Genomic DNA, 12,010 nt, shown 5'->3' with positions numbered 1-12,010 from the left:
GAGAGGGATGAGCTGGGGACTGAGAGGGAGAGCTAGGGAGGAGGGGAGGGAGAGGGGATAGAGGGAGGAGAGGAGAGGAGGAGGGGGGAGGGATTCGGGGGAGGGGGAGTCGTTTAGAGAGGGAGGAGGGGAGGCCGGCGCGGGGAGCCGGGGCGGGGCCTGGAGAGAGGAGGGGCGGGGGGTGGGGTGGGGGGAGACGAAGCAGCCCAAGCCTCCCACCCACCCTCTGGGTTCAGCACCACAGGCAAGGGACAGTGGCGGAGAGCGCGCGCGCGCGCGCGCGCACACACACACACACACACACACACACACACACACACACACTCGCTGATCCATACAAGGGCCAACGAGGCAAAACAGCTACAAATAGTCACAGGCTCCCAGAACTGGGGGGAGGGCAAGAATGTTTTTAGCCAGAGTCAGATGCAAATTCACATGCTGTGCCTGCTGACAAAGCCAGCCAGAAACAACCACAGAGGCACCCATTAATAATAATAACAACAGTTGCCTTTCACAAGGGGCTTCCAGCCCTTACTACGTGCCAGGCATTGTTACACTTTAAAAAAGTGCTTGACACACGTTGACACAACTGACCCTCCTAAAAACCCTGTGAGGTAAACGCTACCAGCCCCATTTTACAGATGGGGAAACTGAGGCACAGAGTGGTGAAGTGTGCCTTCAGGTTCTACCCTTAACTGCTACACTACACACTGTCCCAGACTGAGGGGCTGGCAAGAAGTTAGGCAGCGAGCTGCGAAGGACCGGGCAGGCGCCGGGAACACAAACTCACGAGTCCTGAAATGGTGAACACACACACACGTGCACACACTTCACAGACCCAGAACATCACTACTTAAATGCCCCAGATCCCACCCTAGGGCCCCACTCCTGTCCAGGACAGAGGCGATGGAACACTCAGCCTCTGCAGACGGGCAGCAGGAGAGAGACCCTGATGCTGCCCATGGCCCATGCCCATCGCCAGTCCTGGCTGGACACCCCCGGGCCCACTGCCAGGAGAGGAGGGAGACGACCCAGCTCTGGCTCCCTGCGATTTCCCACGCTTGGGTTCTGGGAGGTGAGGTGAAGACAGGGGTGGCCAAGAACTGGTGGGCTCCAGCCTCCTGAAGACCCACTGTGGGGCACTGGTAGCTTAGTCTTCACTGTTGGTGCAGATGGTCAGACTGACAGGTGGACTTCCATGGCAGGAGGTAGACAGATGGCTAGAACGACCATGGTGCCTGCCCTCCCCCCCCAGGAAGCAGGGGTCCCACCCAAACCCTGCAGCAGCAAGGTCCCACAGCCAGCCTGGACTCTACTCAGGAATTGCTCCCCCACCCTCCCGACCCGATTCTATTCCTGGCAAGATTTGTTCTGTTGTCCCTGCCCTCCACTGGTCCCTGTGATGTAGGCCTCAATGCCTTCTCCTGGTGCCACGGAAGTGGCCACAGGAGGGGCAATCACTACAGCCACAGGGCAGGGAATTAGCCTTGTCTCCCACTTCCTGGTCCCCCAATCCCCTGGGCTTTTCAACTAGGCCTACCCTTAGCCCTTTCCAGGACAGTGTAGCCTGGGGCTCATCTCAGGACTCCCTAGTTGAGATCTAAATTGATCACTTCTGCTGGGTGTTAACCTTGGCTCTCGGCGCAAGGTGTAACCCTAGTAATTTTTGCTAGGGTCCAACTTCAGTATTATTCACAGGGGGTCTGGCCTCAGACTCCCTGCTACAATTTGACCATGGCTTCCCCACGACAGTTCTTTCCGCCCACATCCTCTCCTCTGAGGCTCAATTTCCTTATCTTCCCACTGAGCCCTGACCTCAGATGCGGAGCTCTCCACTGGGGTCTAACCTCAGTTCACTTGCGGAGGTCTAACCCTACAAACCTTTCCCTTATACTCTACAGTCTTTCCTGTGGAGGTTTAACCTCCTACAGTGCCCAACTTCCCTTCTTTCCTCTGAAATCTACACTACAGTCCCACTTCAGTCCGGCGGCTGGGTCTGACCTTGGATCCCCAATCCCCAAAGTCCCCTCCCTCCATTCTTCCGGGTGAGTCCAGCTCCCGACACAAAGCCTGGCAACAATTGTTCCTCATCAAACGTGTGCCGAACAAAAGAATGGAGACGAGTGCAAGTTTGGTTCCTCTGGACACAGAAATAATCACCACGGACCGAGTCTCAAGGGGACAGAGGCGGGGTGGGGTGGGATCATCCCATTTTCAAATGGGGACACAGAGAGGGGAGTGGGGGTCACAGGGCATGCTGGGGCAGAGCCAGAGCAGGACCCACCGCTCCACCACCCTGGGGTGTCTGGGGAGACCAGTGCCTCCTTCAGGATGCTTCCCCCGCCATGAAGAGCTGGAGGCGGGCACCCCAAGGAACCTGGGGTGGGCAGCGGGTGGGTACTCAGGAGGCCGGGGTCTCAGCAGGCCCGGCACCCACCCTATCCCCCAGCCTCTGTGGTTGACGTCTCCTCTGCTCCACTTGGTGCCGAAGCCGCGTCAGAACCAGCTCCGAGGCCTGGATCAGGCTGTGCTGTGGGGAATGAGAGAGGACGACAGGGCTGAGGCAGAGCTGGAAGGTGCAGGTTACACGCCCCCCCGCAACCCCCAGAGGCTGAGAGTGCAGCCGCGGTGGGAGGTCTGTGTGTGGGCTTAGAATGGGTCTCTGTGATGGGGTGAAGGTCAGACCCAGGGGGACGGCCTTCAGTGAATTTCCGGTGGAAGAGACAAAGCCCAGCCCCAGATGTGTGGGTCTGAGGTTAGAACTCAGTGGAGGGGACGGGGATGGATCAAAACATACCGGAGATAACACAACAGTAAAACAACTATACCCCAACAAACAAACAAAAAAACATAAAAGAGAGCTCGCATTACATGGGGGTGAGGCTTGACCACCCGAGAGAGGCTGAGGTTAGTCCACAGCAGGGGGAACAAAGGTGAGACACTGGCGGAAAAGGTTAGGCCCACAAGACAGAGAAAGAGCACACCAAAGTGGAAAAGAGAGGAATAAGTCACCACACAAGGGACGGAGCCAGACCCTGGTTGGAGGGTCTGAAGTTAGCCCCTGACAGAAGGGAAGGAAGGGAGATCACAGTGGAATGGCTTGAAAGAGATCACAATGAGGGATGCTGGGAGGCTGAGACCACAGCAGAAGGGAAGCCCCTTCTCCCACAGATGGACCACAGCCCTGTCCACTGCGGTCTAACCTCAGACCTCTCCTCATTCCGTTTTACTCGAGGGTCTAACTTTTGTCCCACGTACTGTGGTTCAACCTCAGACTTTTCCACTGGGGTCCAACCTCTACCTCTATGAGGTCTAACCTGGACCATTCCGCTGATGACTAGACTGAAGGAAAAGGCCCCAGCAAAGCCTGCAGCGGAGACAGTAAGGTTAGACTCCAGTAGAAAGAACCCAGGTTAGACCACATGGGAAAGGAGCCTGGAGTCAGACCAAAGGGAAGGGGTGGGCAAACACCAGATCAGGAAACAGAGGTACATCATAGCTGAAGGGCTGGGGCCGGGCCGTAGTGAAAAGGTCAGAGGTCAGACATATTAGTTGGAGGTTAAACAGCAACGGAAGGCTCCAGGCTGGACGGTGGGCCATTGGAATGGTTGGATATTAAACCGTAAGGGCGGTTAAGCTGCTGTTGGAGGGTGAGAGGTCAAAGTACGGGAGAAGGCTGGACATTAGACCACAGGTTGTGGGCGTGACCACAGTAGAAAGTTCAGTGGTTAGACCAAAGGGGAAGGTTTGAGGTTGGACTATGGCAAAAAGCTGGAGAAGGAGGCTGAAGGTCAGACCACAGGCAGAACGAAGCCGGTCACACAGGTGGAAGAAAGGGTGGCTGCAGTAGGAGGGCCAAGGTTAGGGCGCAGTGGAAGAGTGCAGGTCAGGTCCCGGGGGCAGATCCAGGCTGGGCCGCAGGGAAGGGACACGGTCAAAGCAGGTGGAACACAGTAGAGACATTCGGGAGGCTGAGGGAGGCCATGGGGCCGGGGGTGACGGATGCTGCGGCTGAGCGCCCTTCACCCCTGGCTGTGAGTGCCCCCAGCACCTCCCTTCTCCTTGACCAATAGGAACCGCCTGCCTCCCCCAAGAGGGGGCCTGCAGCCAATGACCCCCTTGCCCGAAGGGGGGGCCAGGCTCCAGTTTCCAGAGGGATCGGGCCAAGGCCCGACTGCCCCTCTCCCGTGAGAACGTGCCCTCAATAAGGCGGGTGTTAAGGCCCCATCCCAGGGGCCCCTGGCTACCTGCAGGATGTGCACGCCCTTCAGGGAGACCACAGCGAGCTCGCGCAGCCCGTCCCCGGTCAGGTCCACGTGCGCCATGGCCAGCAGGGGGCTAGAGAAGCTCCGCTGCCACAGCAAGTGGAAGCCACGCTGGGCCCCGGGGAGCCCGCGCTCTGGGCTGCAGTACTTGTAACAGAGCAGCTCCTGCAGGGGCAGGGGACTGGGGTCACACGGGAAGAGGCAGGAGGCAGAGGACACAGGCCACGGCAGCCCCATCCCTCCGGTCCCACCTGTCCGTAGGTGGCCACCAGGACCTCCGGCCGCCCATCCAAATCGATGTCAGTGACCAGGCCACAGAGGACGCTGTCGAACTGGTCGCTGCCAGGCAGGAGAAGCTGGTCCTCGAGGCCCCGGCTCAGCAGGTCCCTGAGGGTCAGACCACGGTGGGGAGACTGAGGTCGACCGCGGTGCCCGCCACCCTTAGCACCAGACCCTCACGGGTCAGGTCTGGATGTGCTGTTCCTCCTGAAGCCTGGACGCCCTCGTCTCCAAGTTAGACATCCTCATATCCACCAAGGGGAGCTCAAACTGTCTCTGATCTGGACACCCACACTGTCCCCTGGAGGTGGGACCGTCTCGCTCCCAAATGGAAACCCACACCGTTCCTTCTTGTGAGCCCCTTGTCTCCAGTCTGGACACCCACGAGGCCCCCTGAAGGCTCAGCGCTCAGCCCCAGCCACAGCTGGCTCGCACTGGCTCACGGGAGCCGACCGGGAAATTTTCAGAAACTTTGTGAGCGGCTTGGCGTCACGCTGGTGGCTCACAATCCACTGAGGCGGGAGTGTTGACACCACGGAAACGGGCAGATCCTATAAGCCAGGGCTTTCTCCCACATGGAGCCTGTGATTAAACACTTGCCAGCGTGCTCTGTCCACCTACCCCAGGGGGACTGGACATCTCGGTTCCCACCCGAGGCCTCAGCACATGCCCTACAAGTTCTAGACTTAAACACTCGTGCTCTTCTCTCTGGGACACAGACACCTTTACCTGCCCAGCCCTGAACCACTACACCCAAAGCTTTACTCTCTGTGGAGAATGACAAGGCTAGATCACCGTGCAAAGGCATGGGGTCAGCCCACACGCACGTGCCCCGTGGCCCTCACCGATACACCACCGCTGGTTCCAACATGCTGGCCACCAGCACGCTGTACTCCTCCCGCTGTGGTCTGTCTTCGGTCTCTGGAGAAGGAACGTGAACGGCGGGGGAGGCGTGAGGGGCCAGGTTCCAGGCTCCTCCTCCCTCCTCCCCACCCGTCCATTCCTGAGAGGAACACGCGTTAGACCCCTGAGGTTGGGCCACAGGGGGAGGGTTAGAGGTTAGACCACGAGCGAATGATGGAGGTCAGATGCCAGGAGGAGGGAGAGGTGTTGGATGACAGTTTAAAAAGTCCAAGGTTAAACCACCAGGTTAGAAGAGACAAAGGTTAGGTGACAGCACAGAAGTCCGTGGTTAGACCACAGTGAGAGCATCAGGGGATAAACCACAGTGGAAGCGGCAGAAGAAAGACCACAGAGGTGAGGCCAAGAGAAACGCCAGAGAAGGACAGACCGCAGTAAGAGGAACAGATCAACATGTGGGGCGAAAGGAGAGACGCCGAGTGGGGGGACGGCGCTGAGTCCGTGAGAAAAGCCTGGACTTGGATGGCAGCAAGAGACAGAGTGAAGAGGCCACAGATGGGGGGTCCGAGGAAGCCACAGTGTGAGCGGTGAAGGTCAGACCACCAAGGGAAAGGCAGAAGTTCAGCTCCAGGGTGAAAGCTCAAATCAGACCACCACAGGGGCAAGTAGCTGGATCTGAAATTCAGGAGCGTCGTGGGGAGGGAATGGGCACACTGTGGCTCCCGGGCTGGAGTGGGGCACACAGCGGGGCGGGAGGGACGGTGGGGAGCTGGGCATGTGGGGAGAGGGGTACAAATGCGGGTGGAGGAGCCGAGCCCGCGGCCTGACCTCCCCCTGCCCGGAGCTCACCCTCAGGGGCCGAGAGGCTGAACACGATCACTCGGGAGATGGGGCCATCCTGCAGGATCGTCCAAGTCTGCAGAACCTCTGTGTGGAGGGCGAGGACTCAGGGCCCCGTCCCGAGCACCCCCGCCCGAGTCCGGCCTCGCCCCACACCCCGTGTCTGGGCCCCCGCCCCAGCCATCACCTCGACTCTGCTGGTCTACGTGGGCGACACGGACATAACCGCTCTGACAGCCGAGAGCTGAGAGCCGCCGGGACGTGCCGGGCAGGTTGTGCACGTCAAGCCAGAGGACACTGGGGGTGGACGGGTGGACAGAGGGGCCTGAGGGCCGTCGCCAGGCCCCAGCCCCCACCTCCACCTCCCTAGAAGCATCCACCCCACCCCACCTCCGGTAGAGCCTTGGGCCTCCGCGGGGCCTGACTCTTTAGGGGTCAATTCCCACCACCTGATTTCTCTGAGGCTGCCTGCCCCGGTTCCCACTGGCCTCTGTCAGGGCCTCTCCTACCTACTGGTCAGGTTCGTGAGCTCTGGGAAGAGGTTTTCCACGGGCTGTTCTTCAAACTGATGCAGCCCCTCGTTCTGGGGGAACCAAGACCCGCCACGAGCTTGGAGTCAGTGGCCAGCCTCACACACTGTGCCCCGTGCCAGCCCATGGTGGCCCCGGCAGGGCTCTGCCCACCAAGCCTCGCCCTGCCTCACCTCCTTGTAGAGATGAATGGCCGGGTCATTCCCACTCAGGAGAAACACGGTCTCCAGTTGATCCCCAACCTGGACCCTGAAAGCAGAAAAATCTAGAATGCCAGTGTGGTAGAGTCCGTGTGTTTTAAAATTCTCCTCTTGCAGAAACTCTTGCCTGCGAGAACCCTAACATTCTGGGTTCTAGACACTGGATCCAGAGCTAGTATCTCAGGATGTAGAATTCTAGAAACTAGCCCTCACAGAATCTCAGATTTTAGAACTTTCCAGTCTCAGAATCACAGAAACTCAGCATTTTCGAACCTTCTGTTTCTAGAGCCCTCACTTGCTAGAATCTTCATTCTGGATGTGGATTCAGGAATGAACATGGAGCTCTAGAATGGGCTGCAGAACCTCAGAACACTAGCACCTCTTTTACCCTAGAACCCCAGTGTTCTAGAAGTTCTGTTTTCTGTCTCCTTTGAAATGCTAGAGCTTCTGGAAATTGCCCTCATGGATATTCAGATTTACAGAATTGGTAGAATACCCAGATCGTAGAACCCAGAACATTAGTACTTTAGAAGCTTCAGTTTCTAGAACTCTCATCTGCTAGACCAGAGGTTGGCAAATTATGACCTGCAGGGCAAATCCAAAACCCACGGCCTGTTTTGTGAATAAAGTTTTATTGGAACACAGCCACACCCATTCATTTACACAGTGTCAATGGCTGCCTTCTTGCTACAGTGGCCAACTTGAGTAGTTGTGATAGAGATTATTTGACCCCAAAGCTGCACCTTAAAAGAAAAAGTTTGCCAACCCCTCTGCTAGAACACTGGTGTTTTGGAATTCAGAGCTCTAGAATGGAATTCTTATACTCTGGGATTCTAGAACATCAGTATTCTAGACGGTCTGTATTCTATCTCCTTGGAATATGACAATGTTAGGGTTTTAATATTACAGAATCTCAGAATCATCAAACTGTAGAACTTTCAAATCTTGGAAACCCAGAGCTCACAACTCTAGAAAAATTGGCATTTCTGGGTCTTGGAATGCCCAAATCTAGATCGTTAGAACTTGAGAATTCTACACATCTGGAGCACAGGAGCTCATTCACTCTCAAATTATCTAGTTCAGGGATAACAAAATGGTAGCCCGTCAGCCAAGTCTGGTCCGTGGCTACCTTAAATGCACGATGCTCTAAAAAACAAACTAGTCTGATTGTCTATAGGCAGGTTTGTGGTCTCCAGTTTGCTACAGCCTCCGCCCTCCCAACACACATACACACACACACACACACACACACACACACACACACACTCCCTATTGTATCACACCTGTGGCTTACTTACTCTGCGTGGCACAGTTGGAAAGGAGTGAACTGGAGCTCCAGGTTCAGGCAGCTCTCTGCAGGGGGAGTACAGGCAGATGGGCACAGGGGACCTGACAGCACCCCCCCAACCCCCTTCCTCATCCCTCCTTCCCTCCAGGCCACACTTACGGGCAATGGAGTCCAGGTTGTACTCAGAGCCAGGCTCGTAGTCACAGTAGATGTTAAGGAAGGGGCTGCCCTTGTCCCCTGAATCCTGGGAGAGGAAACTGGCCTCAGGGGAGAGCAGGGGCAGCAAGAGGGATATGGGTCAGACTCAGTAAGGAGGAGAAAATGGGTAGGTGGAGGGCTCTGGGTACCTTGATGAACGTGATCCCCACCACCAGGCCCTGCTTTGGGGGTGACTTGTTGAAGGTGTCGATGGAGACAATCTCTGCGTCCACTGGGAGAGGACAGTTCAAAGTTCACGTTTCAGGCAGACCCGTGATCCCAATATTCCCAATCAACAGTGAGCCCTGACCTCTAGGACTCAGTCATCTCTGACCAGCACAAATTATCATGACCTCTGGGACGGTGTGAGTCCTGATCACCATCACCATCACCATGGTAGGAGGGATCCTGGTTTCTGAGTCTGAGGAATCCTGAACCCTAACTACTTCAGGCCCCTATTAGCCCTGTCCTCTGACCCCAGTGCCTCCAGATTACCAGCCTTGACCCCCTTCAATCACCATCACCCTGATCCCATCCTCCCATCCTGGTGACCTGGCTCAGACAGAGCCTCAGAAGCCTTCTCAGCACTACATTCCAAGCCCCCCAGCCCCATGGCGCCACGCACCGGGAATGTAATTGAACTGCAGCTCCTTGGCCACGGGCCGGATTTTCTGTCGGAGGTCTTGGTAGCGGAAGCCTAGCACCTTGCCTTTAAGGGTGGCGGCCAGCAGCTCCCCGCGCCCACCCGCGCCGCCCGCCAGCCCGTACACATTGCTCTGAGACGAGAAGCGTGTGAAGCTGTCCTCGCGCAGCGGACAAGGCCCCGCGGCCACAGCCGCCTCCCCCATCACGCCCCTCAAACCCTGGTCCCCGTAGCCCCCGCGGCTGCCCACTCTACGCCACGGACCGCCGGGCGCCGGCCGGTCGCGCAGACTGATTACGTAGAGAAGCTGTCGACGCTGCCCTTTACCAAGATGGCTGCCAGCCGGGCCGCTTGTGCTTCCCACCAGACTTTGCCTCAAAGCGCCTGCGCGCTCCTTCCTGGTCCTTTTCAGGGCCGAGGTGACTGCCGCCCACTGATTAAGGCCTGAAGATGAGAGGTGGTGGCCCCTGCTGTGGGCGGCGCGGAAGACGGAATAAGAAGAACCTTAATGCTCAATATAGCCCTTACGTGCCAGGAACTGTTCTAAGCCTTTACATCTATCAATTTTTAGTTAAAACTCACAGGCAGGCTTGAGGTAGGTACTATGATGTTTTACCGATGAAAAAACTGAGGCACAGACAGGTAATTTGTCTAAGATCACACAGCTAGAAGCAGCAGTCAGTATTGGAACCCAAACACAAAAGCTCCATAGTTTGTTTTAATCACATCACCTTTAAAATGGTGAAATGCATTCTTCTTACCCCAAGGATCAGTTCTAGCTATCTATCCTGGCTAATCACCACCACCTTCTTTACTGAAAGCCTACTTTATCAGTCATGTTGGCTGATTAGCTCATTGAATCTTCACAACTACCCTGCTCTGGTTACCCCGCGTTCATTTATTCAGCATTTATTGACCACTGTATGAATTTATCTCCATAAACTGTTGCAACAACTTTGGAAAGAGGGTTATTATCCCAGTTTCTGGAGAATGAAACTGAGGCTCGGGGAGAATAAGTCCCTTGACTGATATGATAGTAAGTGGTGGAGACAGGATGAGGTCTTCTGGGATTCCTGTATATACTTTTTTGTCTCCAGAAGGGCATCAAGGGTTTGGGGACTCTATGTATACCTGTATGTTATTTCCAGAAGACATGAGTTGGCCAGCTGTCCTGGCCACCTTGAGTAATCTTCTGTCACCCCCTTCCATGCAGAAAGAAAACACACACACACACGCACACACACACACTGCAAGATCTGTGAAGGCAGTGACTGGATCTCCCTTGGTCACAGTTAAATCCCCGACGCCTGGCCCACAAGGCCTGACATGGAACGAGCATTTAGTAAGTATGTTAAGAACCCAAAACTATGTACCAGGCCCTTTGCCAAGCACCTGGGACACTGTTGCATAAGAGCCCTGAGAGGAGAGTTCTCAAAGGCAGACTGGATCTGGAGGGTGGTGAAAAGAAAGGAGTTCGTGTCCACTCCAGATCTGGTTATGCTATTTAGTGCTGTAATCCCAGGGTTTGAGCTAGGGCATGGCACACGGTAGGTGCTGAGTAGATACTTGCTGAGTAAATGGGGGTGGGGTCTGGTTCTGCTGCTTCTGAACAATGTTTTCTTCAGGCTTCTTCTACCTCCCTTGGTAACCGCGAAACCACATTCCCTTCATATTTGAGTGAATGAATAAACAAATGGGTTGGAAAGGAAAGAACTGTCCTGTTCAGTGGTTTCCAACCCTAAGTACACATTTGGATCACCTATGGAAAAAAACTCTCCAAAACCAAAAGGGTGGGGAACTTCAATCAAATCACAATTTATCAGAGCGCAACCCAAGCTTGAGCACTTTTAATATGATTTTAAAGCACAGCCAGGGTTGAGAATCACTATTTAGGTCATGGGTGGCACAAACAGATTCTCACACTACTTAACTCTTCAGCCTGTGCCAAGGCAGACACTGGTAATCAAACTGAGATCTCAGGAGTCTTAACTGAGCTCTAGGCAGCCATTATCAATCGATTAGAGCTGTGGGAAAAGCTGAAGGGGACAGAGGGGCAGGACAGGGTGTCATAGAGAGGCCACTCTTGACACACACTGAGCCTGAACCTTTCCTGAATTCCTTCCAGGCTCTAGGCTGGAGCAGCTCTCAGAGGAGCTTGCCCTGGTTTCCCAGGCAGCACCTCCTCTGCAGCCCCTGTTCACTTCCTGACATCATGCCACATACTGTGACACTGAGTCTGCAACTGGGCACTGACCCTCCTCCAGCTGTTCCCCTACTCCAAAGTGGGGAGCGCCCTGCCCAGCCCAGTGCCGGGTGGAAGCACAGGCACATCAGACTGTCCACCTGACAGGCAGGCCCACATGCTGGAGTGTGGAGGAGGTGGCTGATTCTTGCCCTCCTTTCCTGGGCAAAGGGCTCCCGCTGTTTCCTCTCCCACTCACCATACCCACTCGGTCCTCCTTGTACTCCGCCCGCCAAAGCCGCTCCCTGCCCCCCTTCAACAGATGGAACAGTGCCACTGGGGCTTTCAGCCCTCCCTGCAGGGAAATACGGACGTGGGGTGTGAGGCTGGAAGACTTGGTGGGCCTCCTCCAACCCTTCTTATCACCGGTGATGCATCCATCCTCCCGCCAGCTCTGGGGGAGGGGCACTGGCACCCATCATCCCAGCTGAGGAAACCAAGGACCAGAAAGCCCAGAGCTCAAAGATCCCAAGCCCATGGCTCCCAAACCCACCAGCCCTGGGCCTCCCTTCTCTAGGTTCTGACCCAGCCCATCCTCCTGGTTAAACCTGCCCTCTTCTTTCCCAGGAAGCACACCCAGAGCCCAAGGTGGGAGGGCCAGGGAGAGGGGACACAGGCCCTGAAGGGTGAGGAGGGAGCAGAGGTGAGGAGGAAGAGACTCATG

General features: G+C 55.9%; 1 protein-coding gene across 1 annotated transcript; it reads right to left on the bottom strand.

Moving 5' to 3' along the window:
• Positions 1-2,268: 2,268 nt before the first annotated feature.
• KPTN (kaptin, actin binding protein) lies at positions 2,269-9,368 on the bottom strand. The gene is made up of 12 exons (XM_060000612.1): positions 9,087-9,368; positions 8,611-8,693; positions 8,423-8,507; positions 8,274-8,328; positions 6,949-7,024; positions 6,755-6,828; positions 6,433-6,542; positions 6,255-6,332; positions 5,390-5,465; positions 4,517-4,652; positions 4,248-4,430; positions 2,269-2,530 (listed from the first exon to the last, which is right to left on the bottom strand). Exons 1-12 carry the CDS (start codon positions 9,307-9,309, stop codon positions 2,402-2,404), a joined length of 1,308 nt encoding a protein of 435 aa, XP_059856595.1. The 5' UTR covers positions 9,310-9,368; the 3' UTR covers positions 2,269-2,401.
• Positions 9,369-12,010: the final 2,642 nt, after the last annotated feature.

Source organism: Delphinus delphis, chromosome 20 (assembly GCF_949987515.2).
Source record: "Delphinus delphis chromosome 20, mDelDel1.2, whole genome shotgun sequence".
Taxonomy (NCBI): Eukaryota; Metazoa; Chordata; class Mammalia; order Artiodactyla; family Delphinidae; genus Delphinus; species Delphinus delphis.
Note: the sequence above shows the minus strand (reverse complement) of the source record. Positions and strands in the feature narration are given on the sequence as shown.

Bases quoted from the DNA above. Each gene is read 5' to 3' on its own strand.
- KPTN (XM_060000612.1), bottom strand. From the start codon at position 9,309: ATGGGGGAGGCGGCTGTGGCCGCGGGGCCTTGTCCGCTGCGCGAGGAC. The intron at 8,508-8,610 runs GTACCCAGAGCC...TTCCTCTCCCAG, and splicing joins TGGGGATCACGTTCATCAAG to GATTCAGGGGACAAGGGCAG. The intron at 6,543-6,754 runs GTAGGAGAGGCC...GTCCACCCCCAG, and splicing joins CTCACGAACCTGACCAGTAG to TGTCCTCTGGCTTGACGTGC.